Source organism: Monomorium pharaonis, chromosome 7 (assembly GCF_013373865.1).
Source record: "Monomorium pharaonis isolate MP-MQ-018 chromosome 7, ASM1337386v2, whole genome shotgun sequence".
NCBI classification, from domain to species: domain Eukaryota; kingdom Metazoa; phylum Arthropoda; class Insecta; order Hymenoptera; family Formicidae; genus Monomorium; species Monomorium pharaonis.
In genome coordinates this window covers 19,880,544-19,901,789 of record NC_050473.1, presented here as the reverse complement: position 1 = coordinate 19,901,789, position 21,246 = coordinate 19,880,544, and the positions used below count along the sequence as shown (strand labels likewise).

The 21,246-nt window shown below is 34.0% G+C and overlaps 1 protein-coding gene across 2 annotated transcripts in view; it reads left to right on the top strand.

The window, feature by feature from the left end:
* The first annotated feature begins 379 nt into the window (after positions 1–379).
* The window catches only part of LOC105828160, a 38,607-nt gene continuing 17,740 nt past the window's right edge, over positions 380–21,246 (top strand). Inside the window, exons 1-2 of one of the 2 annotated variants that reach the window (XM_012666380.3) lie at positions 380–685; positions 8,194–8,267. In XM_012666380.3, coding sequence (XP_012521834.1) covers positions 8,226–8,267 — 42 coding nt within the window. In that variant the 5' untranslated portion in view covers positions 380–685; positions 8,194–8,225. Of the gene's footprint in view, positions 686–8,193; positions 8,268–19,260; positions 19,696–21,246 lie in introns of those variants that run through there. The other variant, XM_012666379.3, reaches the window with a different exon arrangement.

The following is a 21,246-nucleotide window of genomic DNA, read 5'->3' as shown; positions in this document are numbered from 1 at the left end:
ATTATTTACGTTTTTATTTTTTAATTATTACTAGATTGTGAAATTTTAATGAGCAAATGATTTGTACCTTATACCCTATTCTGGCCTTACATTAATCTTATAATACTTTTTTAGAAATGGAACGTTTACATGGACTTATAAAGTGAAAATTTTATGACACAATCTGATATACTATGCATTCTCTATTACTGTCTACCATCGATTGTAACCTTCGTTGATACACTCTATACGAAATCCCTGCTAAGACCTCAATTTATCAAGCATAACCGACTAGCCTATCATCTCCGGATGATCCATCATGTCGATAAATCACTTTATCACGGGGAAACTTTATTACATCTTTGAAGCTCATCCAAGGACACCATCCGGCGGAGGGGCAACGCGATCCGACCTGTCCGAACGTCGTCATTTCTAGCAGGACGCACCACGTTCACCTGACACTTCCTCCCGCCAGCAGCAGCGTTCCCTCTTGAGTTCATGAACCCTTCTCGTTTACTCACCGTCGCCTTCTTACGCTCTGCACGCCAGTCCAGGGAGGGAGAAGGACGGAGAGGGAGTCGCAGGATGAATCAGAGAGGGACGGTGGAACTGTCAGTGCTGCATTGGTCCTCTTCGCGTAGAGACGGGCCACCACGGATCATCTGTGATTACCTCTCTCCACTGGAGTCCTCTTCCGCAGACAACGGTGAGTGCACTATCTCTCTCTCTCTCCCTCTTTCTCTCTTTCTCTTTCCTTCGTGGCGCGCCGCATTTTATACGCTCGCACTATCGGGCTCAGCGCTAAGTAGATTCCGCCTTGTCGTGCCGCCTCAATAATGCAGCAGACACACATAAGCACGAACCGTGAAGGGCGAAAAGGGGCGCTCGTGCGAGTCACATTTTGGCGAACGTCAAAAGGGCTGTCAAAACATTTCAGTCCTGTTTTCTTTAGCCTCACGCTCGCGTGGACCTCTGTGAAACCACCGTACGTTCGTTTCCCTTCGGTCTCTGAGGAACGTTCTTTGAAATCGATTCCCTCTGAACGCGAAATGCGAAAGTGGTCTTTCCGATACTCATATACTTTTAGACTGTGACTTTTCCCCGTGGAACCGCTCGATTAATCGTCGGTATTGCGCGTGACGTTAACGTTTCTTCGGGAAATATTAATCAAATTTTGCATGCCACTCCAATTCCCATTAATTTCTCGCGGCTGGAGGCTGCCGTTCCGGCTCTCCCCTCCCGGCTTCCCTTCGCGAAATATAATAACGACTTTCAGCGTGGTTAACGCGCAACTAAATGGCAAGGTTATTATCCCGTTTGTTCTTTTGTTCTAAAATTATAATTGATGTGATGGGACGCGAAAGGCATCATTAAATTTAAGCAAATATTTATCATGGACTTAAGACACACAATGGAGCCCCGTGGGTCGCTCACCCTTTAACAACAGTACGAAACAATAAATACGTGAATGTGCACGTTTATTACAAGTTTATTCACCGTCGCAATTGAAATAAAAGCGTGCACTCTACTTTTTAGCACGCAATTAGATTGGAAGTTCAAACTCCGTAATTGATATATATATTTATCGCGTTTTGCATAGAATAAAACGTCAACACCGTGGTGACAAAAAAGTCCAATTGACAATTACCATTTCTTTCGTATTTCGCAAAGTGGAGAGATATCCTCCCCCCCCCCCTCTCTCTCTCTCTCTCTCTCTCTCTCTCTCTCTCTCTCTCGCCGTTACGATTTACTTCAATGAACGAGATCGCGCAAACTTGTCGCGCTATAATTGCGCAATAGGTGTTTGTGTGGGATGAGCGACGCAAATAATTCCCGAGCTCCGTTTTACGCCAATCTCGCGGCGCAGACGTAATTAATGACAATTACTCCGAGGAGCGAAAGAAAGACTCGCGTCTGCCGTGCGTCTGGCGTTGCCGATCCGAGATGAGAGATAATAAGAGAATTGTGAGAGCGCAGAATGGCCAGAGCGTTAGCGTTCCCTGAAATGCAGCCACCTAATTGCATCGTTACGCATAGCCCGTTAAATCATAGCGCTGTAGCATCTCCTCGCTCCCCCCCCCCCCCTCCTTGCGTCGCGTTGTCCGTATCTCGAAGACGCTATTAAAAGCCGCTGTGTGGCATTAATTGCAGAGTAATTAACTCCGGGGAGCTATATCGAATATTGTTTTGTACCGTACAATGCCAATTTGGCGTTTAATCAATGCAGAATTGTAATCTAGCGCGATTTAATTAATTGCGAAATTTAACTAAATGAATTTTATGGTAATGAGGGCAACGTGTACTTTAATTGAAGTTCCACCCAGTTTTTATACGCCGTATAGGAATTTCTATATTAGAGATGTGCGAACAATTCAAATGAATCGAATCGGATGGATTCGCTTTGACTTGAATTTGAATCTCTATAATTCGAATCTGAAGTATTTGAAATGTTTAATCTAAAAGATTTGAATATGGATCATATATATTAACAGCCTTATAGAATCATGTTAAAAATGTGACTTTTTTATATTATATAAACACACTGAGAAAAAAGTAATTGATTCAATCAAACATTTAGTTGCGGGCTGCCAACAAAAGATATACCTAATATAACAATATTTGCTGTTAATACAAGTGCAATAATTAATTGAACTATGTATTTATATTGCAATGCCATATATATTGTTGTATTGAATATATCCTTTGTTGGCAACCCGCAACAAAAAAATTTTGTTGAATCAATTACTTTTTGTCTCAGTGCATTATTTCTCTTATAATATAGAAACCTTTTGTAACACAAAAAACATTAGTCTCAAATCTACAATCATTGTCTCAAAAGCAAGAGTTTGTTAATTATGAATAAATATAACTCGCTTGCATGAAAAACTTGATAGTTTTATTTTAAAATATATATATTACTATTTAATAATAATAATTTTTGTAAAATTGAAAGGAAAAAATATTAGATAAAAATTAACAAAAAATCTTTAATACTATTATTCTCGTTAAAAGTTCTTAACTTTGTTATGTAACCTTTGACTTTTTAACATAGTGATTATCCAACCTTAATATTCAACCTAACAACAATTATATTAATAATTGAAAGTTATGTATCAACAATTCGACTCGTTTCGACGTCAGGGAAATCTGATTCGCGCATTTCTATTCTACACAGACGGCGAATTGTTCATATAGATCTCAAAGAAAGAGAACTTCTCGTGTTGCGAAATGGCGTCATGCAAATCTACAGGAAGCGAAATTACGATCCAATAATTTCGGCTGACAAAACTTGCCGCGAATAATCGGCTGGAGAGGAGCCGATCGTGCCTAATTCGCCGGGCGAATTGCATCACGCGCCACGGTGCCGGTGTTGTTTTATTCCAATATGACGTATCAAGTGCATCCAGCTGCACGAAATACCCGGGCCCTTTCCTCTCTCGAATTGGGCACGTGCTCGCCATGTGCGCGACGGACGCGAATCTAATTGCGGGCGTCCGCCGTTTTTGTACATAACGCACGCACGAGTGAGAATAATAACGTCGAAATTCCCGATGTCGTGATTCGCGCATCATTGAGTTGCCGCGAGAGATTCTTATCTACCCCCGCGTACACGTTGAGAAGTGCCACACCTAATTGGAGGAGTAAAACGCGCTTCTCGCGCCCTTCTTCTCCGGAGACGCCGATTAAAGTTAGTTTCGGGGTGTGTATTCTTTTTTTTTTTTTTTTTTTTGTCAACCTTGCTCGGTTTCATTGTCTCGGGCGATTCATCGGGCGAAACGCACGCTTTCGCGAACTTTATTGCGAATGACCGCACGCGCGTGCAGTTTAATTATAGAAATGGAGCCGCGTGTACTTTGGTGGTGACCATACGCGCGGGTATGGGAGTTAGCCTATGGTAATCGCGGCGAAGAGTAGGTTTTTAGTAAAACTATAAATAATCCGCGCAATAAGAGCACGCGAGAGCCCCGAATACCTGGGTCACGGCGGACATTTTCATGCATTGCGCCTCGTGCATACGACGCCGTCGAAACCGACAGATTCGCGTATATTGCGAAGCTTGCGAAATCCTAATGGAAAGGATCTATTTCAATACTGGAACTTTGACGTAATGAAATCCTGCGACCGTAAATATCGCTTACGTACACACAAGAATAGAACAGTTACAAGAGAGACGAATAGAATTCCGGTAAAAATTTTGTTATATAAAAACATATATAAATCACGTCCATATTTATTTATACTAGTTTCTTTTTGTTGGTAAGATTTTTATTTGGTTGAAAAAAAATAGTCATACTGAGAAGGCAAAATCTATTTTAATAATTGTCGTTTTTTTTTAAGCTAGGTATAAAAAAATAAAAGAATTGTCCATGTATAATTATATATGTTTCATGAATCAAAAATATGTATGATCATATGGGTAATTTTTTCTCATTGCTTCAAACTTAACATTTTGTAAAAATTAATTGCTGTCTTTGCAGTATGAATATTATTTATTTTATATTAAAGAGAAATTTTATAAAAGAAAAAAATTAGTATTAACATATATGGACATATTTTCTATATATATTTATATGTATTTTTATATGAAAAACTTTTTACCGAAATTGGTAAAGTGTGTGATACACAAAAAGAACAATCATGGAATTAGTAAACCATGTTTGGTTAAGCAAATGATAAAAGAAAACAGAGTTTCTGGTTATCACAGCCAAATAATTTGGATGACCAAAACATTTAGGTACATTGAAAAAAAAAGAATTTTGTTGTTGGTACAAACATTTGATGCACTGGATTTTAATTTGTGTGAAATATTGACTAAATGTTTTGTAGTTACAATCAAAGTTGATTGTTTAGCCTCAACAAATTCGTGTGTTTTACTTTCTCGATAGTACATTTGCTTGATACCAATATAAATATAGTAATGCCACACTAGAAACAAATATTTTATTTCAAATAAAAAAACAAGAATTTTTTTAGTGTATAATTACAAGGATTTGGTTAACATTTTTGAATCTACAAAACCTCTGGTTCATAGCCAGTATGTGGCTTCTTCATCAGTTGGACGCGTTCTGTTTCAGCAAAAAAAAAGAATCTTATTGCATTAATTGTAAAAATCTGATATACTCAACCATCAGTACGTCTGTTCTAAAACAGACGAATCAGAAATGAATTTGTAGCAATTACCGGATTACATTAGAATCAATTAAACGTTCTAGTTAAAAAATCTCGAGTCCTAAAAAATTCTGCTTGATATCACGAAAACGTATTCAATCATATCTCGTTGAGATAAACTATTTTTTTCGCAATAGAACTAGGAAGCACACGAGAACTAGAAAAAATATTTTGTTGTAATAACAAATAATTTAGTTAAAATGTATTGAACGAAAACTATTTAGTGAATATAAGCAGATATTTTTTTCATTTACGTTTATATATCGCAGAAACAATCAAATTTTTTATTAAAACAAAATATTTAGTTGCTATATTAAAAATGCCTCTAGCTAAACAGCTTTTACGAGTATTAAATTTTTATTTTTCTTTTATATTAAAAAAACATTGTTAAGTGCATTCTAAGTATTGCCCGGTACATTTTAACCATATATTTATTTGTTCTTGTAACGAAACAATTAGGAATCATAAAGTATATAAAAATTTTTACACGTGCGAAAAATACTAAGGAAAGATACAGACTTTTTTAATATTTCTGAAAAGCGTTCCAATTCGTATAAAATTCTGAGAAAAAGAAACTTTTCACCAGGAACAGCTTAAATTAACTCAACTAATTCTTTTTCAGTGTAGACAGACAATTTATGATGCCATTATTTCGTGCTGATTAACGTAGATGCAATACCGTGTCGTAATTGTACAATGCCTATCTCTATGACGATCTAATTAAACATCTAATGCGACGATTTACTTCCATCGCTCGGGGAAAATCACAAATAAGTCGCGGGCCGCTACGTCTCTCGGTTCTTAACCATAAAAGTCGCGCTATTACGTCAGGGTTCGTGAGTCACGGTGTGTGTCTGCTGGCCTAAAAACACTGTTACCACAGCGAGCCATCAATAATTTCCCGAAGAGCGTCTCGTCAAGGACGACGATCGCGGTCGAATTTTAATGGATTCGCTTTACGGATGCACCGGCGAAAGGAGAACAAAAAATTGAGAGGTAGGCGTCATCGCCAGTTCCTACCTTACGCGATCAGTTTACGTGACGAAATATTGTCTCTCGACCATTCTAACGGCGGATGGACGAGAAGCGTATGCGAAAACGATCGAGGGCGATAAACGCGATATCAAACGCGCCCCACGCTACCGGCCGGCTCGATCTTTACAGAGGGTTGAATTCGCACGAAAGGGCAACAATGATCGGGCTCGGCCAATCGCTCCGCGTCCAGAGCGCTCGAATTCGTTTTGGCTTTACAATTACCTTTGCGAGCGCCGCGCGAATTGCGCCGCACGGGTAATGTAGCAGGTGGAAGCAAAAAGTGAAAGCCAATTATAAACCTTTTGATATGTCCCGCCCGCTCGGAAATCGCTCGCGTGCACTCACGGTTAGCTTGACGTTTTGCTCTCTGCGATCCCGACTTTGAGGGATCGACGGTTCGGGAGAATTTTAGATTTCCATTAATTTCTATTACCAAAAAAGAGTAATTAAAAAATTATATTTAAAATATTTTGTTATATAGTATTAATCTAAAAAAAAATGTTGATTACCAATTAACACTTCTCGATAGAGACACTCGATTTTATCGGAACGCGCAACGTGCGGTTGCAGATTTGCGCGTAACAAAATTTCTAAGCAGAGCAAACTGCATTCATTCGGTTACCGATGATTATTACGATATTGCGTCCACTTATGGGGGCACTTGTACTTTGTATCTAATGCCGGCATGCGCAACTCTATTTTAAGTATAATTATTTGGAACTCGAGGAACTGCAACGTTTCCCGCGCGCACACGCCGAACCGATCTATTTTCACCCGCGATATTACCACTCTGCCAGTGGCGAATTGCAGATATACAACATTTGTCTAAGCGTTTATGACCAACCAACCGCACCGCTACCATTGTCGAAATATCTCACAACTGTATTTCAATTTAACGAAGCAGAAAAGCAGCTTCTAATCCCCGTGAGAAATATGCGAAATTGATGGAACTTGTTAATTCCAAACTGATGTTATCAAGAGACACGTGTCTCGCGTCAAACTCACCCTCCATACATAACTTTACACCCTTACATTGCCTCTTTCTTCATTTTATTCCTCTCTAGATAATTATCAAGTACATATAAAGATTGTATTTGTAATAATTATATTTAAATATAATAGTTGCATGTTAAAGAAAATATAAAAATATTATCTTTAAGCATTTTTTTACACTTATTAAAAAAATATTTTAAATAAACTAATTATATATGAAAGTTGTGTTTACATTTTTTATTAAACAATACATATTTTGTAACTTTCTTATTTTATTTGTTATTACTTCTTATTGTTATAATATGAAAATGTAAAAAATAATGATAAAGAATAATAAACCTCCATTTTTTTGCTAATTCTAAGCTTCATCTGTTTGGTAAATAAATAATTAATAAATTTTGCTTAATTACAGAATAATTAATTTCTGCTCGCAATAAAAATTTGTACGAATCATTTTAATTACTTCAAGTACTATACTTATATTAAAAAATTCAGATTTTTATCATTACTTTTTAATACATTTCCATCAAAGCAAAGTTCTACTTATTAAAATAATTTTTATTCCAGCTAAAAAATTGTTACACATTATTTTTAAATGCAGTATAGATTAATCTGTAATTTTTTCATAACTTTCCTTATTTTAAAAACAATTGTAGTACATTCTATATCTATGCAGCACTACAAAATATTAACAACATTAAATTAATAATTTTTACATATTGTAAATTTAAACTTAATTTTTGCTAATTTTCTTAATTATTTTATTATTAATAATTTTATTATTAGTAATTTGTTATGTTATATAGGATATATAAAAATTAATAAACATCTATCGAGGTTAATGATTATCATCTACGCAAGAAAACAATAGATACAATTTTTGTATTAAAATTTAAGTAAAAAAGTTCAAGATCGAAAGTAATTAAACAGAATAAAATCCACTTATATACTTGCTGAAATATAAAATAATGAATGTTCACTTATTGTTCCAGAAATAATGGCATTTTGTTTTTACAGAACAAAAGCACATCGCCATAGACAGCTGAGATATGGCAGCACCACAGGCATCGTCGCGTCTCGAGATGTTACAGGTAAAATAATCAATTTTGTCACCGTTAAAAATACCCGCATTAAAAAGATGAGTTTTCATCGGTAGACAGAGTTAATAGGTTTATTTAAGAACGAATGTTTAATTTTTAACAAGTAGCGTCACTTAAATGTCGCTGTTTAACTAGTAGAAAAAGATTGCCAATATTGCCTTAAGTCTTTTAAAGCAGCATCTCCTTATTTTTTTCGGAAATTAAACATTACACTAAATTAATACTGATAAAAACATGCACCGATAAAAACATAATTTGCTTAGGTAAATAAAGAAATAAAAACTCATAGTTCATACATTTATGGCTTTTCTGCTGTATAAAATACACTAAAAGCGAATTTAACCTAATTTAATCTAATCTAATCTACTATAACTTTTATGCGTGTATAGTCGCGCTACATGTTGCGTGTTGCAGGATAGTATAAAATATTTGTATAATCGATGTATAAAAATGTTTTACATCGATGTAAAAGACTTCTAGGAATTCACATATATATTAATTTATAAATATTTTATAAATATAGATAATTTATATTGAAAGAAAAAGAAAATGTGTAGTCTACCATGTCAGTTTTGGTGGCTTATTTCTCAGATGTTTATTTTTAGTTATGTTGCGAAAACATTAATTATTACAAGATACAAAAAACAGTGAAGACTCCTAAACTATGATAGAAATACTTTCATAAAGAGTTTACTTTCTTTTCACACCTGTTTAAATATTATTAAGAAACAAAGTGGTGTGTGCCAGTTTTAATGATTATCCTTTAATAAAACATAAATTAAACGTATATATAAAGCAGCAAAATTGAAATTCTATTGTTTTGTAAATTTCTTAACTGCAATTTTATATAAAAACACAATTTATGAAGTCTACTAAATAAAGATTAAACTGCTTATTAAATTATTGAGAAAGCTCCTGTTTTATAAACATGCATTTGTCAATATCTAAAAATATTATAATAATTAATAGATTTAATAATATAGTATAATAATTGTTGACAAGTGAATTATTAATAATTTCTTTTCTCAACGTCGATGAAAGCATATAAAAGTTTATTTTCAATTGCAACGATTTATTCATATGTCAACTATTAATCCTAACACCCGTGAGATTTATAAGTCGCGTGCATCTGTAAATGTGTCATATAAAATAAAAACGTATTCTTGATTAAAATAATCCTTTGTAAAATATAATAAACCGCACATTGACTGTTCTCTCTCTCTCTCTCTCTCTCTCTCTCTCTCTCTCTCTCTCTCTCTCTCTCTCTCTCTCTCTCTCTCTCTCTCTTACTTGTAATATCGAAATACTTTCTGGTTAAGGCAGACCGGTTAAGACAACTTCGATGCGTGTTCTTTTGGCCCACGTATCGTTTCTGTATCAAGCAAACACATATATGGCATCTTGTTCAAGCAACGCGCGATCGACCCACGTATCGATATATCCAAATCCGATAAACAGCTGATATTTAGACGAATATCAAGCGGAAACCTCTCTTCCATTTACTTCTCTATTGTGTGTGTGTGTCTAGTTGATGGGGATAAATAATTAAATTCAAAACGTAAAAATTACAGAAGAAGTTTCAAATAATTTCATCTCCAAATTACAACCAGGTTTTAGCCAAACTTTGCTTGAATTAATTTCAGTGATAATTCATTACTTAAAGATAATAACATATTCAGGGAACTATATCAAAACCATTACTTCGGACGCTTCTTAGAAAATATAGGCAAATAATTAATACAACACAAAAGCACGTATTTATTATTGTGTATGGCTTGTAAGTGGAATTTAATAGAATAAATATTTATGCGGCTTTTCCTTTTATTTTTATTTCTACGTGCTGCGTTTACTTTCGAAATCGTGCCCACGTAATAGAAAACGATCTGCATACGAACTTTAATAGCTGACTTTAATCTCTCACCCGACACACCTCTAAGGGCAACCCCTCCTCCCTGCAGACCACTACGTTAAGGTACGGGAGAAGAATGGCGGAGTCTTGAAGGGAGTAAAAAAGTGGACGCTTGGTTTGTCAACCATGACCGACTATTGAGGTACTCGTAACCATAATACTGTGACGTCACTTCCTTTGCATTGAGATGCGTCATACGACAAACTTCTCAGACGCATTATTTTCAAGGAACTATGTCTAAAAAAAGAATCTTCACCGCTGATGCACGGAAAATTTAGCCAGATGTAGAACAAAAAACCATTTTATGCTGGACTAACAAAATAATTACGTAAGACGATCCAGCATGATAATAACATTGCTGCGGAAGGTTATGATAATAATCAGTTTAAAGATCATACAATTTTTTTCATTATTAACAATTATTTTCAAATATGTATTTCTCAATAAAATTGTTCTTGTTGTGTAGAAATGAATAATATTCGGCAAATATATTTCTAATTTTGCAAATATTTTTTGTATTACAACTGCATTTATGTCATATGGTATATAACATTATCCCGTGAATTCTATTGATTATAAATAATGTAAAATCTTCAAATCGTCCAATGAAATTATTACACGATATGTCGTACTATAACATAGTATTTTCCGACAAATTTTGCCGGTAAAATAGATTTTAAATAGATTTTAATTTGATTAAACTTTTTAATTAAATATAAGCTTGCTCGTGTATATTATGCAACAGTTATTTTAAAAAAAATGAGATCTCTAAAAATAGCTCTCAAAGAAGATAAAACTTTCGAAGCGACAGCTACTTCAATTCTTAATATAATTATTCTCACGCACATTCACCATTTTTTTCGCGCGCTCTGATTATTAATACTCTTAAAACTATTCCGTGCATTTACATATCACATTTTATTTGACTTGAAGATAAATTTATGAAATAAATGTATGAATATCAGCACACTTCTCGATCACAAATTCAGATTACTTTATTACAAACTATTAAAATTAATTACATACTTTAAATATTGAAAATAATATAATTAGTAAACTTTTATTACAACGTAGAAATTAATTGTTCTGTGTAAATAAAAAAAATCTTAATTACTTTTTTATTTATTTGTAAAACATTTAAGTTTCTAATTACAATAAAATGTTGCATAAATTATCCTAAGTACTTAAAATATACTTAAGGTATTTATACAAAAATATTAAGATTTATGTTATTATCTTTTAAATTTTAGTGTTGTAACAGTATAAGAAATAGTTAATAAAATAAATAAATTATGTGAAAATATAATGTTCAACAAAAAGAGAATATTATAAACACTACTGCCATATGTACAGTTCATTTAAAACATAAATATTAGCACATTTGTAAAAAAAAATGAATCCTTAACAATTTTGCGAGTCGTTTCATACTTTGTGGAAGTTGCCGTAGTGTTTTGAATTTTGTATAAGGCACGAGAGGAAGTGGAATTTCCACGCGCAATTTCCAAGCAAAATTAAAAACATTAATGCACGCAGAGCTAATGCAGAATGCAATTATACGCAGTATACGATTCGTCTTTAAAAGACTCTTGGCATTAACGCGCAAAAACGATCCAACGAGTGAACGACGCACGTATATTTCGTTGCCCACGCTTGACCTTCCTGCATCGAAGGAAGGTGTGAGTCGAAAAAAAAACGATCTCGAGCGATCATGAATACATTACGTCATTATCGTTTGGAGACCAACACACTCGGTCGTTATATGATTCGCTTGCTAAACATATTTCCTAAACATTTTTACCGTCATCGGTATTATTTATCCTCGCAAGAGACTAATTTGGAACTTATTAGAATAATGGGACTGCAAAAAGAATTCGAGAAACTTCTAATTTCAGATTAAACCATTCAGAGCGACCAGCATTAAAAAAAGTTTCTAGAAAGACCATTTTATTCTTCGGGCTAATTAGACCGCGAAGTAATCGTTGAAGTGCTAGGCCATTTTTAGATACCCAGCAGAAAGAAATGATATACATCTACAAACTGTGTGAAAATTGATTTTATCTTTTACATTACAAATTCCTCGCTGTTGAAAGATTATAAAGAAGAGAAATATATCCTCTTGCGCAGCTCAGCGTAGAAGAGTCGAACGTGGAAAGAAAAAAAGCTTTTCGATCAAGATCCTCTCTCGCATGTGACAGAGACGTGATGCGTTTCACGTGCGCCCACGCAGCTCGGCGCACGCACAACGCACAACACCGCATGTCGAAGAGGTGCGTGCCGCACGGAAAGCTCGCTCGGATAAATCTGAAACGTGGATTCGGGGCAAGGAGAGGACCGCCGAGAACGGCAACGGATTGGCTCATAAATAATTGATGAGGAGGCGCGATGCAGCCTCGCTCGCCACCGATTTGTAATTGTAATTTCGCGAGGTGCATGCCCAGTTAAGCAAAGTAATTATGGGCAGGTTCGTTATCGGGACACGTGCAGGATCTGTGGTAGACAATGAGATGCGCCGCCGCGATCTCGAAGTTGCACCTTCCTCCCTCCCATCCCCCTCTCCCCAACTCTCTTTCTTTCCTCGAGCGTGCCATCTCGCTCGTTAACGTTAAACTTTCGTTGCTACGAGCGGCGCATTTCAAAGAAGCGGACGTCAAAATCAATATGTAACACAGACATAGGGATTAGAATTTTTGATACCATCCGTACAACACAAAAAGAAACACCGCAGAAATGTTTTATTGCAATATTGTAAAAATATTGCCAAATGTTACTGTAATATTTGCTTTCAAATATATTGCAATGCAGTATTGCAATAATATCAAAATAAAATACATATTTAAGAACTTTTATGTAATGAATTAAGATATATTGAAATTGAACCAACAATCCGTAGGACATGTGTATATGTAGAGGAAAGTCGCCAATACCGGCACAGGTCTCCTAAAGAAGGAAATTAAAAATAAAGGGATGTCACTTTACCCAACAAACGCCAACTAAGAATTATATAACTGTCAGTTTATAATTTCCTACTCAACAATATAACTGTTATATAACAAAGAAAAATTGTTTTAATTGTTACCACTAAGCATTTTTAAAAACTCCTTAAATACAATACTCTTTTACATATAACGAATAATCTTGACTGATCAAACAATGTGCATGCGTCAATATATTTATACATGAGATTTTACAACAGTTTATTTTTACAATGTATTTGATCTATTGCTGCATATTTATATTTTGAAAATATCTTTGCACTGCAATATGCAAAATCGCAACATTACTATAATGCAGCTGCGCAAGGCTCTGTGAATAGTAAACCCGCCAAAATATCTTTCTATCTTTCAACGGAATCGTGACGATCGCGGAGTTCATTTTTCACGTTCGTATCCGGGAAATTAATTCCAAACTCTTATCCCAGGGTTAAATCCCAGCCTTTCGAAGAAGTGCCCCGCTGATATGGCATGTGACGCGCGTATAAAAAGTTCGCATGGTCGCACGCGAAAATTCGATTCGTCTTCGACGGGAGATGCAAAGTTCAAGGTTTCCCCGGGAGCATCGTCGGTCGTGCGAAATGATTGGTTCCCGGTCTGCCGACCACTGTAATCGCGTGTAGTAGTAGTACCTGTAGGAACTGCGCCCAGCATTTCCACGGTTTTCTCTTCCCGTCCCCTTCCCGCCTCTTCCCCCGGCATACAATAAATTTCGTATTTGTCGTAACCTCGTTTACAAACGCGACTCAAAATCAATATTTCGCGAGGACGGGTGGGGTCATCCGAGGTACAAACATATAAATAGATAATTTTCAAGTAATGGCTGTGTGTACTCTCGTACGTCAATCGGATATACGGAAATCACTTGGCCAATTCTGTCGCGCATTGACATTACATTTATGAAGTAACGGGGAAGGGGAACTCGATTATCGAGACTTAATTGCGAAAGTCCAATCCACAGAAATTGCACACAACGTGATTTCCATTTATAGCTATTTAAATTAAAATTAATCGTGAAATGGTTGTACTTTGACTCTCGGCAATTTAAATTCTTCAATAAATTGCGATGAAAGAGAAAAATATGTTGTTATGTATCAAGCATTCCAAAGGATTTCTATCGAATATCGCGTGTAAGAAGATTAACGATATTATTACCGAAACAGCATTTAAAAAGATTTTTATCGAATATCGAGTACAAGAAGATTAACGATATTATTACGAAAACAAGATGAGCATTTCTTTCATTTGCACTGAGACGATTATCTCGATCTAAATTCGTTTGCAGGCAACATTGTCGGGAAACGGTTCAACGTTTATCTCCTCGCAAAAGAGTTATGTTTCTCATAGTATGTCCTTTTGCGAGCTGCACGTTTGTATTGATACTTCTAAGAGGAAAGCGCGGTTTTTTTTTCTCTGCCGCGAAGGCAACCAATTTTCGCGGCAGCTTGCAGCGTGTTCCAGCAAAAACGTAATTTACGCGAAAGAAGCAAAACTCAACGGAGAAATCAAAGTGACGCAAGCGAGGCGATTTTCTTTTTCCTTTACTTTTTTTTTTTTTTTTTTGCAGTAACATGACGCAGCAATACGCTGCGAACTTGATAGGACGGCACGCGAACGGGATGCTTCCCGGGAAGCATTATAACGATTTTTCCTAGAAACCTATTCCTGACGAGGCGCACAGAGCACCACTATTAAAATTGAAATGGAACATAATTTATAAAAACAGGATAAAGGCACGTAATATAAAATACATCTTTAAATTAACATTGCTTTTATAAATGTGTTTTAATATTTCCGACTGATGCAAGAGTTTCCGACTCTTAAAATACATATTACAACTATGACATAACTCTAATTAATGAAAATCTCCAAAATTTAAATTTAAATCTAGTCTTAATGAAAAAATAAAAAGTGAAAAAATTATTTCTTACTAGTTTAACTAGTAAGAAATGGGATACGCGGATGTCAAATCTCAGGAATAGTAATAAATATAATAGATATAATAAATAGTAATAAATAGCACAAGAAATAAAGTTTGTATACAAATCTGTTTATTAACATAAACTGATCAAAAAATACATTTAAACGTAGTTTATATACTTACTGTACAATGGCACATAAGAAGTAATAAAAAAAGTTTATCCTAAATTATTAATTTATTATTAAACTAAACGTTGTCATCTAGAATTTAGTCAAATATATGGGTAGCTTAAATGTTTGATTGAAACAATAACTTTGTTAAAATTAGATAAAATTTCAATAAAGTTTAAACTGTTTCTGTGTCGCTTTTTAAATAAGGATAAGTTATCTTCCGAATTTGATTCTTATCAATATTAGGCACATTCTTTGAATAATGTTTTGCAAACTTTATTTGTATTTGTTTAATATTTAATAAACAACAAAGAATAAAATGATTTTAAGAGTGATTCTCGAGCAATTTGGTCGGTTTTCTTCATTTTTATGCGATGCAAGAGATATAACGCCTACGAAACTATTTAAAAATACCAAGTAAATTTTTAATCTTTAAGGAATTTCTATTCGGCGAATAATACTCGTCACTCGGTGCTTATCTGCGATAACGTTCACCTTATTGTCGCAAATTGACATTAACTCGTCCAAACGGCCAATTTTTCGCGTCCAGGCGAGCCGACGGTCTATGAAAGCGACAAGGAAGTAATAAATCTTGATAAACTGACTGCCAAACATACGACTCGTTTATATCAATTTCTAAGATCACTTCCATTACTCTCCTTCCAACCTTGAACTTTGTACTTCGGAGAAATTTCCGAGTTACGTCGATAGGTTGTCTCGTGTTCTTTCGCGAGCGCGATTTATACCTTGCGAATAAACTTACTCCGACTGTAAAGATTATAATAGAGACTGTAAAGACTATAATATGCCGTGATAAATCAATGTTACTACTGTTACTATAATTTCCAAGAGACACGTTACTTTTATTATTATATATTATTTAGAAATACATACAGAAACATTCCTTATAAGAATGTAATGCTGGACTGTATTAAATCGACCAGCAATTATTACTTATTTTGAATATAACAGTACTAACAACAATGCTTTTTATACTTAAAATAAGTATTAATTAGTTTAATAATGTCCAGTATTACATTTTAAAGGCTCACTTTTAATGATAAAATGAAAGAAAGGAATATCTTTAATATATCGTTTTAATTTTTATTTTTTTAAATATTTTTACCCCGATAAAACTTATTCTCAGAATTTTCAAATTAAAACACTTTTCCAAAATATTGATTCAAAAAATCTGTCTCTTTGTGTTTGAATTTTTTATGTATGTAAATTCTAAAATATTCTAAGATTTCTATGATTCTCATTCCATGATTTCTAAAAGGTACTTTAAACTTTATTACATTTTATAAAATTCCATCAAAAAAAAGAGAAATTATTTAGAATAAGAACTCTTAGAATATCCAAAATTCACATGTACAAAGGATTTTTAGTAGGAAATTAATAGGATTAGTAGGAAAGATATAAACTTTTCCAACATTTTTAAAAAGTGTTTCAATTCGTACAAAGTTTTAGTAATTTTTTAAAGAATTATAGAATCATCCAGAAATTCTAAACAATTATATATAAAATTACGAAAAAATGTTCTATTGCATATTAATAAAAAAAGCTTATAAAAGTGCAATATGTTAAACGAAATTAATTGATATAAACATATTTGATTTTATTTAAGAATCTATTAATATCGCGTTAGAGAAATCACTATCGTATATTTATTATCGGGCCATCATATATTCTCTCCTTATATAAAGGCGTCTCGGTGTTGCACTGGAGCGGCGGTACATCATGTTTTACACGTCTTATACTCGGCACACATAAATTCCCCCGTATATATCGATGATTCTGTCCGGCCGGTCGCCTTGCTCGATTACGCCACTATACGCTCGCGAAGGTAGGAGGCGGAAAGAACGTTAAACTATTGAAGCGAATCGACGTAAATCGACCCTCGGGATTCGATCACGTGTGCGTGGGTGCCTTTTCGATCGTAATCCGACGGCAGCGGCTGCTACCGTCGTCACCGTCGTCGCAAGGGTGGACAGGACACGCTTAGGCGGACATGCGCGCGAAGTCAGCACGCTGTGTTAGTTTGCAACAACACGCAGTTGTGATGGTAACACTCACAGTCGCCACGGTAATCCTATCGGCGTCTATTTGCAATGTGCGCGCCGATTATTAAACTGTCCGCCCCGCGACCGAATAATTCCGGCGTAACACCGTGACTTTCGTGAAATTAATCGTAATTGCGATTAACCCGCGCGATCGTCCGCGAGGAGAAACCGACTGGTGATGTTGACATTGAGCGTCGTATTTTGTGCAATTCGTGAACGTCATATCGCGATATTTCAGAACGACATGTACGCGTATCGTCGCGCCGACGATTATCTTTCGCAAATTTAAAAAAAAGAAAAATACCAGACACTAGAATATGAAATCGAATCGCATTCTGAAAAACGGCGTAATTGCTGCTTGTGTTGCCACTCGCTACGACAACAGTATCGATCTAACGAAGATTACCTTCGGCAGATTTACTGATAAAATTGTGAAAACAGTAGGTTTTGATAAACCTAACTTATACAATATGGTGTGATGTGTCGCGATATCGCTATAAAAAAATTCGCTCAGACATAATTAATACAATAGATGTTTTCTAAAAATATGTATTCTAAAATTGGTGTAACGTAATAAAGATTTTTAATAAATAAATAAGATCTTGAATGTGAATTTAGCTAGCTACGTTACGTAAAAAAAAATGATGTAACACTGAAGATAAACTATTTAAAAAGCGAAACGTTTATGGCTGAAATTATATTTATTAACTTGGGTAACTTTTTTTATTATTGTGACAATCACACTATAGCATTAACATCCAGCTGAGCCGTCGTTTATTTAAAAATTTATGAAAAATTTATTATTAAAAATTTTTTTAGAGCCTATAATGTTTTATTTATTTATACTTAGTTAAATAATAATTAATTAAAAAATTAATAACTTTTAATTTAATTTAATTAATTATTTTTAAGATACATAAATTTTAACTTATTACCTTTTCTCGAAGTTAAAAGCTTGTCAAAGAAAAAAATGATAAATAAAAATAGACGTTAAACAACACTTCTTCGTTATTTCGTATAAATTAAATTTACAAATAAATATATTTACAAACATATTTGATGTTAAGAGTTTTTATTTTTTTTGTAATTGTTAAGAGTAATCTACTTTAATAAAAAGACAACACTAATTCAATAGTACTTTTTGAAATTAACTTTTAATTTAATTTAATTTAATTTAATTTTAACATATCTCTTAACTAAATTAGTTTTCTGTTCTTTTACTTTTCTGTAACTTTTAAAGTAACTAAATTCATTTTATAGAAATCATTAATTTAATTTAGTTTAAAAATATAAATTTACCTAAAAGCAGTTCTTTTTATAATAATTGTAACAGAGATTGTCTCTAACGTATTTTGCATTTGATGAGATTACGAAGAAAATTAAATAAACTCGAGAAAATTACCAATTTCCTATGATAATAAATCACAGTTTGCTACTATGTGTAAAGAGTTAAATTTAAACGAAAACGCTCAGAGAGTAGATAAATTGCGTGACAGCGCAGGTGCATCTACTGCATAACATTTATAGAATAATTTTTTTTAAATATCCATTTTAAGCGCAGGAAGTGTTAATATACACGATAAGAGAAAATTATTTATAAAGACGTTTCAAAGATAACATCGGCGCGATATTTTCATTGCACGCGAATTTTTAAAACATCAGTAAGCAAACTTAACGTGGCACTCTTTAACAATGTTCAACTTGCCTCGAACACGTAAGTTCTCTCTTTCGCCAAGTTGGAGGAGAAGAGATCGTGAACTTGACATGTCGCACTCCCCTCCCTTACCCCCCTCCTCCCATTGCAACCTCTACTTATCGTCAAATAGGCTTGCGCGTACGACTACTATAGCTTTAGCAAACTTTTCTTTCTTCAGAAATTCTATGTTATTTCTAAAAGAACAGATATGCGAAACATGCAGCGCGTAACTGTGTTACGTTTTCTAAATCCTTTTTCTAAAATATATTTGAAAGACTTATTAATTGACAATCAACGATTGCAAGTGTGAATTAAGAATCTGAAGTGCCAATTGACGGGACTTTACAAAACTGCACTTTTGAAAACTACTCGAAAAAAGAAGTCGAGATGATAATCCTTGAGTGCTAGAAAGAAAGACCAACAGCGTGCCGATGATTCGTGATTGGATAAACACGTGTCTGTGCTTTAAATGTGAAGTAATTCGTGTGAGAACTACCTTTCTCTCTCTGAGAAACGTGCGCAAGGTTGACGACATCCAGAAGAGTCGAGAAAGCAAAAAGAAATGCATATCCGGTCGCAACAGCTGGGCGCTCGCGGAGTCTCCATGGACATGAAAACATCATGGGCGGCTCAGGAATACGACTCCACGTTTCCTAATTTGGAAAATATGGTACTACGAATTTCAATGCAACTTTCAAAAATAATATAACTGTGTCACAAGATATATTGAGATCCGAGAGCATAAAAATAATCGTCGTCTAAAAATCGAATTTCTTACTACTTGAAATTTTGGAAATATCTTTGTGAATAATAATGTACAGGGTATTCTTGGATTTTTTCAAATTCTTGTTAAATTTTCTTATCGTAATTTCCTTTAAGCTAAAATACAACTTTCCAAAATAGCATTGAACTTTATGGGAGAAAATTTAAATAATTTAACCGCAAATAAAAGAATTTTTAGGAATCATATTTATAAAAAAGTAAAGTTTGAAGAACATTTCAAAGTTCCATTTTCGTGTAAGAGTTGTTAAAATGTTCATAAATTATATAATTTTCTTCAAATATAACGTAACACTGGTAAAAATATGACAATGTCGCTTATTACTACGTTTAAATTTTAAACTTTAAGTCATTATTGTAAACAAATTTTTTTTAATCTTTTTACGTTAATATTTGTTGATATAAAGAAGATATTTAATAATAAACTATTGCTTTTATTGCTAATTTTATTTATAAATTTTCATTTATAATATTGTAATATTATTTATTATTTTAATAGCAATGTTAAATTCATTATTTAAAGATATGCATGAAGAAAAAGTCATGTGACTTCCCTCCATTTTTTAAAGCTGGGAAACTTTCTTGATCAATAAAGATCATAAGTGTGCAAACAAAAATATTATTTGACGTCGTTAACGGAGAAGTAACGCACGTGTTAGGTGATGGTATCGTCAAAGCAGGTCAACGTCAAGCATTTCGTAACGCAGTATCCTGAAGTTGAAAAAGGAGAAACCACGAAAAGCGAGGCAAGCGGCGAAACGGGAACATCGCTTATTCTATATACGGTCATGTATGTCGGACTTGTCGAATCTCGGGTGGTCCACGTGTGCCCACGCGATTTAAATCGGCACTCAATCGACACGATCCTTTCTTCAAAAACCGCTCGCGCACATTTTTCTGTCACGCGTACCAAACGAGTGCGATTCCGAAGCGCAATTCACGTACCGTTTATTGATCTATTTTCAACTAGTCGAGCTCACTATTTAAAGGAATATTCTATTTCAGAGAGCGGAAGTTTTTTCGTCTATTTTTAGAATTTTTTTTACTTCTGCACATATATATTACTACGTTTTTACACTGCTTGTAAATATAAAGTAAATATTTATGCATTTTAATATGGTTAAATGTTTATTTGTTTTTATGTTACGTAAATTTAAAAACAAACGTGTTTCAAGATGGTTGACGTGATTTTTCAGAAACTACTAAATATCATCGACTTCAATTTCTACGTATACGTAAAATATATGTCTATTAATTGAACTAAAATATTGTAATATCTATAAATTAACTATTTTTACATACATGATAAATTCAATCAATTTTATTATGAAAGCGACATTCGTTCTTTAAAATTATAATATTTCAATAAACTACAATATTTTTCATTAATCCTAATTTGAACGATGAACGGACATATACTTACACATATGCAAAAGTTGAG